Source organism: Myotis yumanensis, unplaced genomic scaffold (genome assembly GCF_028538775.1).
Source record: "Myotis yumanensis isolate MYYU_CA2020_CCGP unplaced genomic scaffold, mMyoYum1.0.hap1 SCAF_2, whole genome shotgun sequence".
In the NCBI taxonomy this organism is placed as follows: Eukaryota; Metazoa; Chordata; class Mammalia; order Chiroptera; family Vespertilionidae; genus Myotis; species Myotis yumanensis.
The window spans coordinates 14,028,224-14,048,520 of NW_027223753.1; the positions used below are offsets into that span (position 1 = coordinate 14,028,224).

The 20,297-nt window shown below is 39.3% G+C and overlaps 1 protein-coding gene across 2 annotated transcripts in view; it reads left to right on the forward strand.

The window, feature by feature from the left end:
• The window catches only part of KDM1A (lysine demethylase 1A), a 66,542-nt gene that overhangs the window by 32,772 nt on the left and 13,473 nt on the right, over positions 1-20,297 (forward strand). For both annotated transcript variants that reach the window (XM_070404325.1, XM_070404326.1), the window contains 7 exons: positions 5,073-5,151; positions 5,777-5,869; positions 7,248-7,354; positions 9,330-9,411; positions 10,118-10,212; positions 19,089-19,231; positions 19,594-19,684. In XM_070404325.1, coding sequence (XP_070260426.1) covers positions 5,073-5,151; positions 5,777-5,869; positions 7,248-7,354; positions 9,330-9,411; positions 10,118-10,212; positions 19,089-19,231; positions 19,594-19,684 — 690 coding nt within the window. The remainder of the gene's footprint in view (positions 1-5,072; positions 5,152-5,776; positions 5,870-7,247; positions 7,355-9,329; positions 9,412-10,117; positions 10,213-19,088; positions 19,232-19,593; positions 19,685-20,297) is intronic.

Sequence of the window (20,297 nt, forward strand, 5' to 3'; positions counted from 1 at the left end):
TTTTTTCCATCTCATTATAAAAAGTGCATATTACTTTTAGAGAGAATATGGGGGAAAGAGAGTACAAAATTAGTGTGGTTTTTTTTCCCCCTTCAGATATTTTTAAATTTTTATATGTGATTCTTGTTTTTGTAAAATTGAGATCCTACTTGCTCTCATTCTTTGGTTCTTTTTCATTCCTCATAGCCTCATATACACAACAAGAATCTTTACACGTTTCAAAAAAAATACTTTTAAAATAATCACTTTTTCTTTCTCAGGATAAGAGAAACCATTATTCTGTTCTATTTATCTGGTTCAACATCCTCCTCTGGCTAAATAGAATTGATTTTTAATGTTTGCATAATAGTTTGTCTGACAGTCAAGTCATAGTTTAACTGTTGGACATTTTAGTGTCCATTTTTACATGTTATAGTTGACCTCTGGACAGCTTTTATACATTCTTGACTCTATCTCTTTATTGTTTCCTTAAGATTGAGTTCTAAAAGGAAAGCTACTTTGTTAAAATGTATGTATCGCCGCTTACAAGGTCTTTTTTCGTTTTGTTTTTTAAATATATTTTTATTGATTGCAGGGAGGAAGAGAGAGAGAGAGAGAGAAACATCAATGATGAGAGAGAATCATCGATTGGCTGCTTCCTGCACTCCCCCTACTAGGGATGGAGCCCATAACCCGGGCATGTGCCCTTGACTGGAATTAAACCCTGGACCCTTTAGTCCGCAGGCCAATGCTCTATCCACTGAGCCAAACCAGCCAGGGCAAGGTTTTTTGTTTGTTTGTTTTTAATATTTTTTATTTTTATTTATTTCAGAGGAAGGGAGAGGGAGGAAGAGATAGAATAATTGATTGGCTGCCTCCCGCATGCCCCACAGTGGGGATCTAGCCCGCAAGCCAGGCACGTGCCCTGACCAGGAATTGAACCTGGGACTCTTCAGTCTGCAGGCCAACACTCTATCCACTGAGCCAAACTGGCTAGGGCACCCCTTAAGTTTTGATACAGGTTCCCAGATTGCTTCCCAAAAGGGCTGAACCAGGTGACACATCCATTGCCTTGTCCCTGTTTTGTTATTAAAATGACGATAATTTGTGCTGCTGCAGTAGACCAAAGCTATTTATTTCTTTTACGTTTCTTGGATTATTTAAACTCACTGCTTTTTTACATTTATTAGTTATTTGTATTTCTTCTATGAATTTTCTTTCATATCCTTTATTCCTCAGAAATTTCTTAACCATAGAGTAGAGGAGGGCAAGGTACTATTCAGAACATATTCATTGTACTCTAGGGTGATAAAAAGCAAACTTACCTTGTAATTTCAGTTATTTTGAATTTAGCTCAGAGTGTCATTTTAGCATGTCTGCTTTTTTAGCCATCACTGACTTCTTTATTGTGACGGGTAGGTTGCAAAATTACTGCTAAATTTGGATTGTTTAGGTAGTGGGATTGGTAGGTTACACTGCGTTTTTGTAGTACAGAATAAAGGTTCTCTTTTGTGGAGAAAAAAACAGGTTGATTTTTTAAAATGTGAGTGGAGCCCCACCAGTGTGGCTCAGTAGTTGAGCATTTATCTATGAACCAGGAGCTCACAGGGCACAGGCTCGATCCCCAATGTGGGGCTTATGTGCAGGAAGCAGCCAATCAATGATTCTTGCTGATCATTGATGTTTCTCTCTCTCTCTCTCTCTCTCTCTCCCCCTTTCCCTTTCTCTTTGAAATAAATATATATATATATATATATATTAATGTGAGTGGAAAAATTTTAATGTGTATTTCTGAGGTTAATTTGTCTTATAATTGAATCCACGTCTATGTGTAGCATAACATTTGATCTAAATGGATCTTTTTAGACAAAATTGTCTTTGTATATACACACACACACACACACATATAGATAGATAGATGGATAGATTTTTTTTTTAAAAAAAACTGATTTTGGACAGGAAGGGAGAGATAGAAATATTAATGAATTAATGACTAGAGGCCTGGTGTGCGAATTTGTGCGCCAGTGGGGTCCCTTGGCCTGGCCTGTGGGATCGGGCCGAAACCAGCTCTCAGACATCCCCCAAGGGGCCCTGGATTGCTAGAGGACGCAGGCTAGGCCGAGGGACCCCACTGGTGCATGATCAGGGCTGGGGAGGTACGCGGGAGGTTGGCCAGCCAGGGAGGGACCACAGAAGGTCTCCAGGGCATGTCCGGCCTGTCTCGCTCAGTCCCAATCAGCCGGACCCCAGCAGCAAGCTAACCTACTGGTCTGAGCGTCTGCCCCCTGGTGGTCAGTGCACATCATAGCAAGCGGTTGAGCGGCCTTGGTGTATCATTAGCATATTACGCTTTGATTGGTTGAACGGACGACCGGACACTTAGCATATTAGGCTTTATTATATAGGGTGAGAGAGAATCATCAGTGGGCTGCCTCCTGCACACACACCCCTGGGGATTGAGCAACCTGGCCATGTGCCCTGATGGGGAATTGAATCATGACCTCCTGGTTCATAGGTCGACACTCAACCACTGAGCCACACTGGCTGGGCAACCTAAGCTTTATTTTATAGGGTTGAAGGAGGAAGAGGCTTATTTTGGGGGGTGAGGAGCTTGGCTCAGAGTGTACTTGAGGAATTCCATTTTCCCTTGACAGGCCAGAGGAAAGTGGAGATGCAATGACTTTGGTTATATTTCTTAATTGGATTTATTTACAAATGGCCAAACTTCTTGTTCATTGAAACTTGTCTTTGGAGCAGTCTTTATTAAGTTTTAGCTAAGACTTAAATATAGTGGTATGCAGTTGGTCTTACATTTTGAAGATGTATATTCAATTTGAAGAGAATTCATGGTACAGCCCTTTGATTGTACCACAGTATTTTTCATTTCTCATCTTACTGCTTTTTCAGCAGCATTTGAAATAATAACTGACCACTCCTTTTTTCTTAAACACCTTACTCCCTTAGCTTAACATAGTGTTACTAGAGGCCCAGTGCACGAAATTTGTGCAAGAGTAGGCCTTCCCCTGGCTGCTGGCACTGGCTTCCCTCTGGCACCCGGGACCCAGGCTTCCCTCCGGCTGCCCACAGGCACCCGGGACCCGGGCAGCCCTGGCTTTGTCCAGAAAGACATCTGGTCTAATTAGCATATTACACTTTTACTAGTATTATCATAGACTAGTAGCCCATCTCGAGGTAGCGCGCACAATAGGCCACCCGCCACTTCTGTGGGAGCCAGCAGGAACTGCAGCATGCCGCCGGGAGCCACGCTGCTTCACAGGAGCCATGCGGCTTCCATGGGAGGCGGAAGCGAGCCGCTGGCTCCCACAGGAGCCAGGAGGGAGCCGCGCTGCTTTCACGGGAGGCAGGAGGGACCCACGCCACTTCCTGGGAGGTGGGCCTGTACTCGGCCGTGGAGGCTGCAGACCGGCCCCCCTGTCCCTGTCCACTCTGGCTATCGGGGGCCAGCCCGAGCCAGGGCGCAGTGGCTCGCCAGCCCCCTGTCTCTGTCTCCAACTCTGCTCTAGGCCTCACCTGCGCGCACAACCTCTTCCTGTGGTTGTGATCCGTTAAGGTGTCATGGCCTAATTTGCATATTCCCTCTTTATATATATATATACTAGAGGCCTGGTGCACAAAAAATTGCACACTCGGGGGGGGGGGGTTCCTCAGCCCGGCCTGTGCCCTCTCACAGTCTGGGACCCCTCGGGGGATGTCCACCTGCTGGTTTAGAGCTGCTCCCCGGGGGATCTGGCCTAAGCTGGCAGTCAGACATTCCTCTGGCAGCCCGGGAGCCCTTGGGGGATGTCCACTTGCCAGCGGGGAGCAGGCCTAAGCTGCAGTCGGACATCCTTAGCGCTGCTGAAGAGGCGGGAGAGGCTCCCACCACCACCACTGTACTGGCAGCCATCAGCCTGGCTTGTGGCTGAGCAGAGCTCCCCCGTGGGAGCAACTGACCACCAGAGGGCAGCTCATGCATTGAGCGTCTGCCCCCTGGTGGTCAGTGTGTGTCATAGTGACCAGTCATTCCCAGTGGTTCTGCTGTTAGGGTCAATTTGCATATTACCCTTTTATTATATAGGACTAGAAGCCTGTTGCATGAAGATTTGCGCAATAGGCCTTCCTTCCCCTGGCTGCTGGCACCGGTTTTCCTCCGGCATCTGGGACCCAGGCCTTTGGTCCGGCCACAGCGGAGAAGCCAAGCCTCTTCACTCTTCACTCTTCACTCCAGCCGGAGCCTTCAGTCTTCGCTCCTCTGTGCCTGCGTATGCAAGTTAACCGCCATCTTTGTTGGGTTAATTTGCATAGTCGCTCTGATTGGCTGGTGGGTGTAGCGGAGTGACCCCAATTTGCATGTTTCTCTTTTATTAGTGTAGATATGGATGGTTTTCTCCTGTTTCCCTGGCTGCTGTCTTCTCTGATGCTTTGTAGGCTTATCCTTGAACAACAGGCCATTATGTGAACTGGTTGGAGTTCCTTAAGGCTCCTAAGGTCCTCTCCTGTCAGGACCCCTCTTCTACACTTTTGGCTTCAGTTATCACCCATATGCAAATTGCTCTAGATCTTAACTCTCCTATAAGCTCCAGCTATATATGGAGATACTAGTTTTATATCTACTCTTGATTGTCTTGAAACTAAACTCATTATCTCATCTTTCAGTGATCCTTATTCAGTGAATGGCATACTGACTCATTTAGTTCTACAAGCCACAAATGGAGGAGTTTTCCTTGGCATCTCTTTTCTCCCACCTCTGTATATCTAATTGATAATTTCATTTTGTTGGTTGTACCTACTCAATGTCTCTGGTGTCATGTAATCCAGGTTTAAATCCTAGTTGCTTCCTACTAGCTGTATGATCTTGGCAAGTTACTAGGTATTTTTTTTCTTTTTTAGGTTAAATATCTCTGAGCTTCTTCAATTATTTGCTCATTTGACATGTTTTTGTGTTTCATTAGTTTCTTTGTCAGAATATAACCCCCATTGTTTCAGTGAAAGGAAAGCCCGTATTTGGGCCTTAAAGTTAAAATAATATTTTAAAGTGGAAATACGGTATACATCAAATTGTGTGTAATACAATTTCTATCATTTAAATACAGTTGCAGTTGTGGTTGGATAATCCAAAGATTCAGCTGACTTTTGAGGCTACTCTCCAACAATTAGAGGCCCCTTACAACAGTAAGTAATGTGTTTGGTAGAACTGGTTTTGGACTGGATTATGAAAATTGACATTTCCTCCCAGGAACCTCATGGCTCCTTAATCTTTTTAATTTGTATTTTCATCTTATTTCACCTTGTACTGTGCAAAAATGAGCCTTGTAGAAAAGCTGTTTTGTATGCTTGTAAGTGTTTTCTGGTTTTTAAATTGTAGTGACAGGTGAGTGAGTTTGAGAGATTGCTAATGATTTTCCTAGACCTGTGTTCCAGCTTTACTGCATGGAGTACTTTGTTGGCGTTCAGTTGACTGGCTGTCTAGCTTTCTCATTTCCTAGTTGGCACTAACGAAATCTTGTAAAGTTTTTGCCAAAGTAAATGAGCATAATATTACATTAAGGAGGGTTTGTTTTGACTTTTATTTCATTGTAATGGAATCTCATTCTTAAAAATTCCTAATTATGTGTTACGCATTTTGTACTACCTCATAAACTTAGTTCTAAGAATCACTTTTCTAAAGGAGTCACAGGACCTGAAGGTTGTAGAAAAGATGTATAGAATGCTTTCATGATGGAGAAATAGAGTTAAAAAGTATTTTGTTTAAACTGCTAAAAATATAAATATGTTTTTTACTTCATTTATACTATAGGTGATACTGTGCTTGTCCACCGAGTTCACAGCTATTTAGAGCGTCACGGTCTTATCAACTTCGGCATCTATAAGAGGATAAAGCCCCTCCCAAGTAAGGACCTGGCCACTGCATTCCTGATTTTGTTATCGTTCTAGGACTTGGTTTTATTTCCAGGAGGCCTTTTAGCATTTTTTGATTTCTAAGTCTATATTTGGTGTTACAATATTCCAGAGTTCATCTTAAAGGTCAAAATTAAAATCTTTTCATAAATGCATTTTCTATAATTTCTGGTTTGATAGGTACTTAGTAAAGGTATTAAACTTCCAATTTAAGAAGAATCAATTAAAATATAAAATTTATTAAAGATGAGAGAAGTGAGTTATGAAAACAGGAGGTTGGAGGTTTTCTCTCATTGACTAGTTTTTTATACTGCTGAAGTTTGCATTTCTTCTTTTTACATACTATTTACCCCTTTCACGGTCTCCAGATAATATCTGCTAGAGATCCAGGAGATAGGGATATTTTGAGAATTAGTTAATTAAATAATTAGTTGTTTTAAAAATACATTTATTTTTGATGCTTTAATCATTCTTCCAAAAGGGATACTGAAGACTGTAGAAGTCAAGCTTAAAGAAAATAGCTTTAAGGATAAAGAGGGTGGCTGATCAAATTGTCATAGTGTAATTGTGAGGTAATGAAGCAGGTTATTTACAGTAAATTAACACGGGTCACACATACTGAAACACATAACTGAAAAAATGAGAAAGTAAATCCCAACATAAAGGATTTCACTTACAAATTTTCAACATTGAATTACAGTTTATGAGTTCTATATATTTGCTAATTTATATTCAGACTAGTGGCCCGGTGCACAGATTCATACACATTGAAAGGAAATTAATTAGAAGAAATATTTTAATAATGCTATTCACCCTTTCTCTGTAATAGAAGTGTCAGAGATGAAAGAAAATTAGTAAAATGTATATGAAAATAATATATAAATTGATAAATAATAACAACATGATATAACAACAAAGACATAAAAACACATAAAAAACAACAAAAACATGATATAAAAACAATGACTGATAAATTGATAAACTTATTCTAATATATCCCACATTAAGAGTAAAAACTCTTCGAACTTGAGAGAAAGCAACATATAACTGACCATGTCCTAAAACGGGTTCAAGTAGGAATATTCCTACTCTGTCTAGATTGGCGCCAGCGAGAGCTTTACTGGTGTATGCATCGTGCATGCGCAAATCAACATTTATTTTTAAATTGCCAGTACACGTCATATGACTGACATACAGACGGTCACTTAGCCTTTTATATATATAGATACTTTCTGTATTTTGAAAATAGCTGAATTGTTTACTTGATAAGACATTATGACATGTTAAGAAGTTTTCATGATAAAATACCATAATTACAAACTCAAACCTACAACAAAATATTCTAATTTTTGTTCATTTTTTGCTTTTAGCTAAAAAGACAGGAAAGGTAATTATTATAGGTTCTGGAGTCTCAGGCTTGGCAGCAGCTCGTCAATTACAAAGTTTTGGAATGGATGTCACACTTCTGGAAGCTAGGGTAAGAATTTTATTTGGGGTTTAGAAGCCTGACCTAAAGGAAGTTATCTGTTGCAAATTAAGAAATCATAACTTGAACTAAACCAAATTGATTTGTATTAATGCTCTTAAAACTATCTTGGATAGTGTTATTTATATGGAAGCACTTTGACAGTAAAGCTTTGAAAAGCTTAGTGAGGATTTAGAGTGTGTAAATGGTCTGCATATTCTTTTGATGGATATTTGCAGGTCATGGGGCTTCACGGACGTATCCTTTGCAGGAGGCAGTGTTCTTAGTAGTGGAACACATTGAACTGTATTCTTGTTTGGTAGTCAAGGAAAAGGAATTGGTTCTCAGGTAGCAACCATCTTTTAGGGCCTACTGAAGCCAAGATACTGGTTCCCTTCTCATTAGCCCTAGAGGGAGATGGAAACTACTAGTAAAGGAGGAAAGGGATGATGGCACAGAGTGGAAAAAAGGATGTCATGTTAGAGCACTACTATTTAAATTATCTTCATTAGTAAGTTTTGAGGTTTAATTATCTTCTAGTGGCTTCAAGGCCTTCCTGGACTCCCACTATTTAAAAAATACTGCTCATCCTGGCCCCGGGGGTCTTGGTTGGAGCATTGTCCTGTACACCAACAGGTTCTGGGTTTCCATTCTCCTTTAGGGCACATACCTGTGTTGCAGGTTTGATCCCCTCTCAGGGCAAGTGTGGGAGGCAGCCAATCGATGTTTCTCTCTTTCTCCCTCTCCCTTCCATTCTCTAAAATTAATTTAAAATAAATTAATTAAAAAATAAGTAAATAAACACTTCTCAGGGTAACCTAAACAACCTAAAATTTTATAAAATCTGTAGTACAATCCAAATTGCTATTTATAAAAATTGCTAATTTATTTACTTATTTTTTAAAATATGTTTTTATTTATTTCAGAGAAAGGAAGAGAGAGGGAGAGAGAGAGAGAGAGAGAGAAACATCAATGATGAGAGAGAATTGATTGGCTGCCTCCTGCACACCCTCTTCTGGGGATGGAGCCTGCAACCTGGCCATGTGCCTTGATCGGGAATCAAACAGTGACCTGGTTCATGGGTTGACGCTCAACCACTGAGCCACACTGGGCTGGGCTAAATTGATAATTTTTAAAAAATAGTCTTTTCAAATATGGGGAAATCAAAAGTAAATAATTTCTGATATAATCTTACTAAAAATATTTTATTCATTAACTAAGAAAATAGTTTTGTGTCCTCTGTGTCCTGTGCACTAAAAATACAGTAAGGAATGATAGAATCATTATGATTCCTACCCAAGTGGAGTTTTAATCCAGTTTACAGGTTTTTGTTTTGTTTGCTTGGAGTTTGCATGTCTGTATTTATCCATTATTGAAATATCCCTGCAGCTCAGTAAGGTTGTCCCATACTTGAAAGGCCCTAGTCAGCAGAGATAAGCCTGTGCCTATTTAGGAATGAGAGGTATTGTTAATAGTTCACGCTCATTAGACACTGCCCCGGGCATGGACCTGTTCTGGAGAACCATTTATCAAAGAAATCATCTATCACATCATTCAAAGCTGACTTTGGGCACTGAAGGGCAATAGTAGGAAATCAGTGGTAGAAAGATGGTGTTTAGTTGGAATTTCTTAATACATCTTTTCTATGCATGTGACCCGTGCTTAGCCTATTCATTAGTGGTATTAGAGACAGCTGGATAGAGAGACAGCAGTACCTATTACTAAATATGTCTTCTGACTACCAAATTGTTTTTCCTATTTCACATCGTAATTCCATACCTTTCTGTATGTCATTTGTTACCTACCTCTCCCATTTAAACTCCATTTGCTCTTTGTGCCACTGTACTGTTTATTGCATTCCATGTAAACTCTAAACTACACCTTTCATTTTAAATTATAAGAAGACAGAGGACTGGGGCATACCATGCCCGGTTCTTATGGTTAAAATAGAATTGGTGATTTTAGCCATTTAATTTCTGAAAAACAGGATCGTGTAGGTGGACGAGTTGCCACATTTCGCAAAGGAAACTATGTAGCTGATCTTGGAGCCATGGTAGTAACAGGGCTTGGTAAGTAGTTTTGTGCTATAATACACTTCTGAGGCCCATAAGGTTGGTTACTGGTAAGCTTATATTTTAAAGCTATAGATGCAATTTTAAAATATATTGACCTTAGGATACTATTCTTAGTATTAGTGAGAGGTAAACTGACACGTAGGCTTCCTGAAAGAATATATGCATGTGTGCAAATTTTAAACTGTGCAGACATTTGGACCTCGCAGATCCAGCTCTGGGAAATTATCCTCAGACAATAAACAAGTGGACTATCTTATGTTTGGAGCATTTTTAATGTGGCACAGCAGAACATTAGAAACCTCAGATTAGAAGATGAAATTGTTACACATGAGGACTATACAGCCACTAAAAATTATGTAACTCCATATTAACATGAAAGGATGTCCACAATATATGCTAAGTTGTAAAAAGATTACAAAACAAAACAATACATGTGTTATGTATGATCCTTTTGTGTGTGTGTGTCTAATTTTATGCACATAAAATCTAGAAGATTCTAGTGTTAACTAACTGGGACTATAGGTAATTTTTTTGCTTGCTTCTTTATGCTATCTTACACATTTGTTTTACTTGTGGATATATATATGTAAATAAAATACACAAGTTTAGGTATTTTAAATTTAGTAAAAATATTTTTGCTTTGAGGTTTTTGTTTTCTTTTCATAGGTATGTTGAATTTAATCATTTGAGTTTTTCCTAGGAGGGAATCCCATGGCTGTGGTCAGCAAACAAGTAAATATGGAACTGGCCAAGATCAAGCAAAAATGTCCACTTTATGAAGCCAATGGACAAGCTGTAAGTGGAAGACAAACAGAACTTTTCAAAATTTCTTTGGCTCACTTGAAAACATTTTCAGGGATAATGTCTGGGTGAATATATACACATATACATATCAACTGAGGGCAGAAATTGTATAACGTTTTTTGATTGTTGCTTAATTCTAAGCTTTATTAGGAAGGGATTATTATTGCATATATGCATTTATATATGCCAGTTTGAGCATTTATCTTTAGACATTTAATGAAGGCTAGCTAGTTAGTCTTTTTATTTAGTTGTGGCCACCTACTGCAAGAGACCTATGTAATTGACACCTGATTCTTCCTTTCTTTGTATTGTGCATCCCATCATTTGCTTTAGCTCCATGTGCTCTTTATGACTTCAGTTTTGTGTTTGTACACTTAAGTTTTTAACGGGCTAATAGCCAAATTGTGGTACTTAGCCAATGCTTATGTAGGTAATTGTTGACCCAGATGCATAGGAACTTCCTATGCTTAGTATGGCAGTAGAATGGAAGTGGTGTTCAGTATGGGAGAGTGACAGTAACAACTATATGATAGGCTTAGACCAAGCATGTTAAACTCAAAGGCTAACATGGGCCCGCTAAACAAGGTTTAAGTTTATGTGGGCCGCAAAAAACAAAAGCTTCAATTTTCATAGAAACGTAGGTTTATTTCGATAGAGACATGCTGAGTACAAAGGGCTGAAATAAATGAGTAATCATTAACATAAAATAATAGAACATTTTAATAAAAATTAATATTTTTCTTGAACATTAACTTACCAGACACTGAATAACTGCACAAATTAATAAGCATAACACAAATAAACCTATTTTTCTTGTTCTCCGAAAGTGAAATATTTTCTGTTGCGCACACCAAACCAATCAGTCCAAGATTAATGACGTGGCAATCGGCTGCTAAAATATTCGCTGCTAGTATTAGTGGAGAGAAATGGTGTGCCTGCGCAAAAGGCACATAAGGGAAATGAATGCAACACAATTATAGTCATCAGTCATCAGCGAACGTTCTAGTTCATTATTAATAATTATGTATAACAGGATATTGTAAAAATTAAGTTACGAAATTTTTATTATAACGTTTCTTACATACTGTTATATTGGCTGGGCTGCAAAAATATTCATTGTGGGCCGTGAGTTTGACATTTTGGCTTAGACTATGTAAGTCAATCCTAAATTTTAGGAGTGAGTGAAATTCAAAAGTTTATATTCAGAAGTTTACCAGCTCCCCTATCAGGAGCAATGGTGTCTACAATTCTGAGGAAGGGAAGTTTTGCTATATATATATATATATATATATATATATATATATATATATATATATATATATATATATGGCAGTTTAGCTTTTGTTATTAAAAGTGGTAAGATCCCAACTTTAGATCCCATGGGACATTCTAAGCCATTTCTCTAAACCTTTAAGCTTTATGCCATTCATATCAGAGAAGGACAGACTTTCAGGGAATGCCTTAGTTCCCATCTCCACCATTCTGGCAGAATTAGCAAAATAAAATTAGATTAAAAGGATGAAGGAGAAGTTAATGCAACAATTTAATAAACTTTTACTATTCTGCAAAGATATATAAAGGGATATAGAGTTGAATAAGACATTCCCTGCTATGTAAGATGCCACAGTGGAGTGGGACTTGAACACAAATAATTATTTCCCGACTTTTTATTATGGAAATTTTCAAACATATACAGAAGTAGAAAGAGTGCAATAACGGACTTCTATTTTTCCACTCCAATCTTGTTTTATCTGTCCAGCCCCCTCTTTTGTCTGGAGTAAGCATATTAGTTAGTCAAGTATTTATTGAACATTTGCCAAAATCTAGGCCCTGTCTTAAGCACTGAAGATGTTTTCTTTGCCTTCAAGGGGCCTAACTTCTAGTGATTCCAGATGTCTTATATGAACTTGAGAGCATCGGCAGTAATAGCTGTCATTAAAATCAAAGTGATTTCCCCCCTTAATCATATTACTCATGCCCATTCCAATAACACGAAAAACAGGCAGATTTGCCAAGAGTTAGGTAGAAGAATAAGTTGCTACTGAAGAGCCAAGGAGAGAGTCTGTTGAGGTGGGAGGGGCAAGGGCGGGGAGAGATTAGATTGAAGGAGAGCATTTGTGAAGGTGGCTTAGGACTTTAACATGGTTGTGGAGGGAAAGGCATGAAGACAGAACTAAATTTGTCTAAGAGAAGTCTCTGAAAGACAATAGGATTACGCTGGTGAGGGACTGATGTTATGTAAAGCCAACGTTTATGGGGGAGGCTGTGGCTTACTAGGCTGATTTGTTGGTTGGGACTTCACAAGGTTTAGAGTAGGGGAAGTAACATGAACAGAGCAGTGTTGTGGGTAGACAAGCAGTGGTTTAGAGAATTGAATTGAGGAAGTGGATTACATTAGGCCTCAGGAAGTAATGGGATCAAAACCAGAGATGCTCACTGATTGTTGAGACTGCCTTTTTCCTTAGATTTTCCTGAATGTAGAGCACTTAGCTTCATGTAGTGTAATAGTAAAAGGAAAGTTTTATTTTGGTAGAGATATCCAGAGAATTATATGAGCTTTAATGTATCTTAAAAAATTTTTTCAAATTGTATATCTCTCAAGTGTGGCCTATAACCAGCTGCCCATCCATGAACGAACTGTTGGTTACTACTATGGGTTGAGGTAAATAGCTGACTCCAGAATATAAATAAACGACATTATTAACCACGCTGTTAGTTTAGATGATGACTTTTTTTTGGGTAGCAAGACTTTCTCATTGAAGGAAGCAATGTGTTAATTTAGGTTCTGGCATAAACTCCTAGTGAGGGGACTCAAAACGGTTGTTGCCCTGGCCGGCGTGATCACACACCAAAGGGTCTCAGGTTCAATGGCTGGTGCAGGGCACATATCTGGGTTGTAGGCTCACCAGGATCGGCCCTTTGAGTAGCACTGTAGTATACAGCTGTTAAGCAGGTATGTGGTTTTCAGCGTGCTATTTTTTCAAGTGAAATTTATAGTTGTCATTCAACTCTGATCTTTATAGGATTTTTCTAAGTTGGTATATTTGTTTGGTGCAGTAGCCAAGTAGTAAGGGGGATTGATTAAGCATTCTCAAATTTGGGGAAAAGTTATTTGCAACGTTGAGTTCCACTAGCCTTAAGGTAGTTAGGTAAACCTAAGAAGGGATGTTAATGTTTCTGTATCTTACTGTTCCCAGTAGTCTAACTCTGAGTATGAATGGACAACTGTTGACAAGAAGACTGATTGTTAGTCTATAGGACAAGTGCTAAGAGCTTATAGCTCCATTAATTTATGCTGATAATTACAGTTATGCTTCATGGCTTTAGAAATCTAAGGAGTCAGTAGGTGAGTTGCTTCGTTCTCCCATTTTTCAGGGGAAGAATCTAAAGCTCAAAATGTGTTTGCCTGAGGTCATTACCTAAGTCTGGGTACTAGACAGGGGTTCTAACACAAAATACTGTATCCCTGTAAATAGAAGTGTCTTTTAGCACCTGCCATCAGATCAACTGATGATGGAATTATACTCTGAACTGCTATACTAGTATACTTTAATCAGCTTTAAGTGGATGTGGACAAGGTTGGGAAATAGGGTAATAATTCAGGAACATTTGGAGAGTCACAAGTGAAGGGACTCAAAACATGATTGTTGCCCTGGCCAGTGTGATTACGCACCAAACAGTCTCGGGTTCGATTCCTGGCATATATCTGGGTTGCAGGTTTGATCTCCGGCCTTTGTTGGGGTGTGTATGGAAGACAACTAATCAATGTGTCTCTCTCACATAGATGTTTCTCTCTCCCTCCCTTTCACTCTCTCTAAAAATCCATGGGGAAAAATATCCTCGGGTGAGGATTAACAAAAAAACAACCACCACACAAACATGGATTGTTGGGGGAGACGGGAAATGACTGAATGTTTTCTGCATCTCCTGTACACCAGCCGGTAACTCGGGAGCTTTAGATTCTAGTTTTGTTTTGGCTTCTTTTGAGTAATGAAAAGGTATCTTAATCAAATTCCTGCAGTGATGTAACATTCTGCATCACAATGGAACAGTTAGAGTTGTTGCCAAGTTGAGATCCAAAGACTCAGAAACTACTTGGAAAAACAGATGCACTGGTTTTCTTGAATGGCTCAACTGTTACAAGAAGAAAGAGAATACTAGAAAGATAACAAGTGTCGGTCTTTTACAAAAGCCATTAACTGGATGTACTCAGTACCTACTGTGAGGTAGCCAGTTTTCACTTGTGTTCATATAGAGTGGTGCTTAGATGATTATACTTTTGACACAGGCCTGTTGGCCTTTTCAGTTTTCATCTTTCTTTCTTTGTGGAAACATTTTTGGTGTCTTTAAGGTATTCTTTTTCTATCCTTTAAAATCATGACTGCCAATCCCTGCTTTTTATAAATGTAAAAATCTCCTGCCTTCCTTTAATGTTCCTGAAGTTGCAAAATAGGTATTTTCCCCTAAAATATAGTTATAATACTGACTTTGCTTTTCCAAACTATGTTAATTTATTCATTGAATAGGACTTTCCTGAGCGCCTCTACTGCATGCTATAATTGCTAGGGTAGCCCTTGACACGTTGTGGATACCTTCTCCACATGGCCTAGTCACTGCTTTAGGGAAGTCCAATATTTGCATAATCTAAAAAAAATCCCTGTGAGTTTAAAGATAACAGCCTTCATTTATAGAATTACATTAAACTTTTGGATTAAGGATATACTTGTCCTTATTCTCCCTTTAGGAATAATAGCTATATCTCGTTTTCCTTAGCTATTGGGGAACCTGAATTAGAGTCTGTTCAGACGTAAATTTCTTCTTCTAGGTTTTACCAAAAGAACCAATCTAAATCTTTGTCTTATTATAATTCTAGAAGTGCATGGAGGTGGAGATTGACTATGGCCTTTGTTGGCCAGATTTGGCCATTACAACTTTTTTTAGTATGTTACTCTTTTAAGGATTTCTCTGGCTAAATCTCAGAACTTCCTGTACCCAGAACCAAGCTGCAGTCAATGCAATCTGCTCTGCTTCTTCAGAACTTCTGCAGACTGGAATGAGATCATGTTTTTATAGACCTGAAGAGTTTGTGATGGTAGAATGCAACCAGAGGTTGAACTAAGGAGAGTGTCCTTTTTTTGAGATAACTTCTTGCAGGATCAGGGACATTGTCCAGAAAGTTGCTTGGCTCTCCCTAAATTTATTCTGCATGGGCTAGATGCATAGGCTGTCCCTCCCTCGGCCATATTCAGGAATGTTCCATATAATCTGCAGGACCAAAACAATCAGAATTGTACTTATTTAGAGCAATGAGACTGACCCAATGTTCCTAGTCTTGAAGAAACTGTTTATCTGGAGCTTTTCATAGGGAAATAAATGGCTTTGACAAGTCCTATCAAAATCTGTTTCAAATGATATCTTTTTTGTTCAATTCTTTACTAGAAAACTATATCAAAGGTTCTTTCAGAAAAAACTGCTTGCTTCTTAGTTTGGTTAACATGTTCTTGCTGTGTTGTAACATAGAAATCCAGCCGCTGACTAACATAGAGCCTAACTCTTTGCAATCATTTGCTGAGTTCTTTCTCAAGGTGTAATTTAAGAACCTAGAATAGAATGGTCAGGTAAAACCAAAATTATTGCATTTTGTGCTCCACAATAATTTGTGAAACTAAGATAGGCCAACAATTCTCATCAAGGGGAACAGGTATTTAGGGGGTGCTTAAAGGCCGTCATTTGCAGAAGTTCTTTTCATTGTCTGGCTATGTCAAGTAGTGCATATCTAAACTAGCTTAATTTTAGAAATAGATTCAAAATTTAAATATATCAACAACACTTTTTGATTTTCACCCAGTCAGTATTGATTAATGGACAAGTATTTTATTTACTATTTTTCAAATATTCCTTTAATTTCAAAGTAGAATTTTAAAGTTAATGGAAAAACATTCCAGTTTCAAAGCTATCCCTGGTCTCATTGGCAACACTCCCATAACTGTTCAGGCAGAAACGGGCTGGGGCCTGACTGCTGGCTGTTCCTTGGAGTCTCCTCAGTGGAGCCTCGAGGCAGACGGTGTACCGGAGATCAGACATGTCGTCCCGACGTCAGTCACACGTGGCCGTGACCTTTGGTTTGGTTTTTGTTTGTCTGTTGTTCTTGTTACTGTTCTGTGTTTTTTTTTTCCTCTTTTATTACGTTTGCTTCATTCCTCACTGCTTTCTGATGCCATCTCCCTTTACCACCACCGTCCTCTCCACACTGGCTTTCTTTTGTCCATTTCAATGCCTTGACTTTCCCATTTTGGTCTCTGTACAGTCTGTCCCTTATTTCTCTGGTGGTTGCAGCTTCTGAGCTAACAGAATGCTTTTGTCATGCTGTGTGTTTAAAGCCTTGATTTTACTGCTGTCGTAAAGATGAAACTTGACGTGGCTATTGGGCTGTTATTTACAGTTTATTTCTCTCTCTGCTGCACTGGTTAAAAGGACACTGTCAAGGTATTTTTTTTCATAATTTTTCAAATCATTTTCCTCACTGTTTACAATAACCCATTAAAAGCTTGAAACTTAAATCTTTCCCTTCCAAAGGTCCTCTCCATCATACATTCACACTGGTTTGTTGTGTAGATTTGCGCCTGTGTGTCGGGCTGGTGCCATTTGAGTTTTTGTCATTGAAAGCGCATGTAAAAAGTCAGGTTTTTTTGTGGGGGGTGTGGGTGGACTGAAGGGGAAAGTGTAATGAATCAAGAGGGCTGCTTAGCAAAGAGGGAAGAAACAAAAGGTCAAATTTGGTCCCTTTAACCTTGACAGTGTCCCTTTAAGTATTTCTCTACCACACACCCTGGACCCCAATTACTGAGCCTGAGTGCTGCGCATTTTTTCAGTATGAATTTCCCTGTGTGACTGTCAGCCTCGCTGCAAAGATTAAAGCTTGTCTGAAGCAAGCCATCCAGTCGATACTGGAAGAGCTTTAATCTGCACCATTTGCACACTTGTTTATCGGCACATTCTGCCCTATTGCAGAGGCGTATGTGATCTGATCCCTCTTGCTGCTACAGCATCCCCTTACTAGACAATATAGAAGCCACACAGAAATATCACCCTTTTCTACTCCGGGAAAAGCAGCCTTACACATTGCATCTATAATCTGTTAAGATTTCATAGCTGTAGATATCAGTTGAAAATGTAATTGTTTTCTTTTTAAAGGTGCACCAAATTTAGAGTTTCTAGAACCATATTTTGTAGCATCATTGCATGAATTACACTGAGCAAAATTTCAGCATTGTTTTGAGCTGCTCTGTATACTAGTATGACCATCACATTAGTGAGGAAAAGTAACTAATGAGAAAGTAAATGAAATTCCTGACAAAATGGTCTCCTCCATTAGCTCTGACAACCATGTAATCAGAACAAGTAGGGCTGTCACCAAGAGCTCCTTTCTTTGGGCCTAGAGTTGAATAGGAGGTCAGATGTGTCTGAATCCTAGGTACCACCCTGCTATATAATGGCCCCAAGTATCCAAAACCCGATTCTCTGCCTTATTTCTCAGTATAAACCAGAAGATTCTTGGGGTTGACATTTCTTAGGCTAATGAGGACTCTCAAATTCATAGAGATTTCTTGATCTCTGCAGTGCGGTCTTTTGGAACTTGATGCTTAAAACATGCTTTTGATTGAATCACTTACGGTGTCTGTCATAGTTACAGTTTCCAAGGACAGTTGCAGTCCTTTTCCCTTTTTTCTTTTTTTGGTGCAGATTGTATTTCTTGCCACATTCTTTTTGCCACCCCCTGGCTCATAGGGAGTTATTTGGGTGACTTATCAGTGAAGGGGCAGAGGCCTGTACTTCAAAATCATCTGTTTAATTGGGAAGGGCAAAAACTAAGGAGTTTCAAACAAGAGGTAGAGTCTTACTGTGATGATCTTGTCCACAATCAGTTATCTCTGGTTGTAAAAGATCACTTCTCCTCTGCCTTCGTGTTCCTTAGACCTTTAATATTTGTTTTCTTGTTACCAATTTTAGGTTGGCTGTAAAGTGAAATTCATATTTTAAATCCCACTTCCCAGTTGATGCCCCGCTTATTATGGCAAGAGATGCTTGCATTAGATGTGCCTTTTCTCTCACTGCTGTCATGAAATCAGCAATAGAATTGCAGATAGTCTACTTTGGGGCTGAATGAAGTAGTAGTCACAGAGGTATGTGTCTCCACTGACTGCTAGCAGGGCCTGGGAGCATGGTCTTGTAGCTTGATGATCTGCTCTGCAGTCTGTTCCCTTCCTCCACCACAGCGAGCCAGACCTGGTACCTCGGTCACTCATAATCTGAGCTTTGGACATTCAACTCGGAACTCAGTTGGTGCCTTAAAACACTATCACTCTGCAAATTAATAGCTTATTAATTGCAATGAACTTCACTTCTCTCTTTCCTACTCCCACCTTAAATTCTTCTTTGAGGGGAAGCAGGTACCTCGGGCTTCTTATTTGTCCATCTTGCCCTTTTGCTGGAAGGTCCTCAGGTGTGTTGACACAGTTTTTGTTCTCTGGGACTTTTCTAGCTATTGTTTGCATGTCAGCCCAGCTTATCTCAGTGCATGTTAGCTCCACATACTTCAGTTCACATCAGCGTGAATCCTGGGGCTGTTAATAGAGATAGAGTCCCAGCTCTGGGGGCAAAATTGGGAGAATAGGAGAGTCTCAGTGCCAAGAACATCTCATATCTCATTTAATAGAATTGACCACTTCATAGAAAAGAAAGTTTAAATCATTGTCCTCAAAGGTTTCCCCTTTGAGAAACCTTTTAATTTGTACAGCATTTGTGTTTTCATGGGTGGTTATGTTTAGTATTATAAGGACCAACTCTGCTATACTTCGGATTTTCAGGTTCCTAAAGAGAAAGATGAAATGGTAGAACAAGAGTTTAACCGGTTGCTAGAAGCTACATCTTACCTTAGTCATCAGCTAGACTTCAATGTCCTCAATAATAAGCCCGTGTCCCTTGGCCAGGCATTGGAAGTTGTTATTCAGTAAGTACTTCAATACTGCTTATTGTCTAGTGATTTCCATTTAGAGATTTGCTATTTTTGTTTTAAGTTTTCCATCAAGTCTTATTTGAGCTAATTGTTGCTTATTTTCATGTCAGATAGTTAACTCTAAAAGTAAAACCAATAATTACATGATACGTAAAACCCTTCTAAATTCTAAAATTCACTTTTATGGCACTAAACTGTATTTAACATAGCCTAGAAAATAACTTGTCCCCAGCCAACTTTCTTGTTTCAGAGTATTAGAAATATCAGTGGGCCTTGATGCTCTTAAATGTTTTTGATGGACACCAGTCTTGTGTTGCAAAGCTGTGTGACCAGAGCATACGAATTGTCTCTCCTAGGTTACAAGAAAAGCATGTTAAAGATGAGCAGATTGAACATTGGAAGAAGATAGTGAAAACTCAGGAGGAATTGAAAGAGCTTCTTAATAAGGTGAAATTCTGTTTTTTGTTTTTTGTTTTTTCATAGCTCAAGGTGCATTAGTAGGAAAGAAAAAGCCTTCTAGAAATTTTAAAAGCACTGGGACTCACTGGTTACTCTTAAGAAAAAATGACTAGCAAAAGGCACTGTTTTATCTGTCCCTCTAAAGTGCAGCTTTACTGGTAAATTGCTGTCAGGTCCCTTTGGCTGTTGTAAAGCTGACCCAGTGCCCCCTGCTGAATTCTAGGATGGGAGGGAAATCAGCTGTCCCGAGGTCAGATTCCCACTGTTGACAGCAGGTCAGCAACCAAGACCATATTCTTTGCCATAATTATTTCACTTGTGCCAAATAGTAGATCTATTGAGGGCTCTTTGCCACCACCCTCCAGACTAGGAAACTCTTTGTTTCTCCTCATCCTGCTAGCTGCAAACATAATACCGGCTTAGGGAGAAAACGTGAAGTGGGACAGCTCCTGTGGGAGTTGTCATGCAAAACCGGGGAGCATCTTGTGACTAGACTCTTGCCTCACTTCTTCATCCTGTCAAGTGAAGAGGTCTCCGGCACTCCTTATTCAGGACTGTGCTACGATGGAGTGAGATGAGTGGCCAGAGAACAACCAGCTGT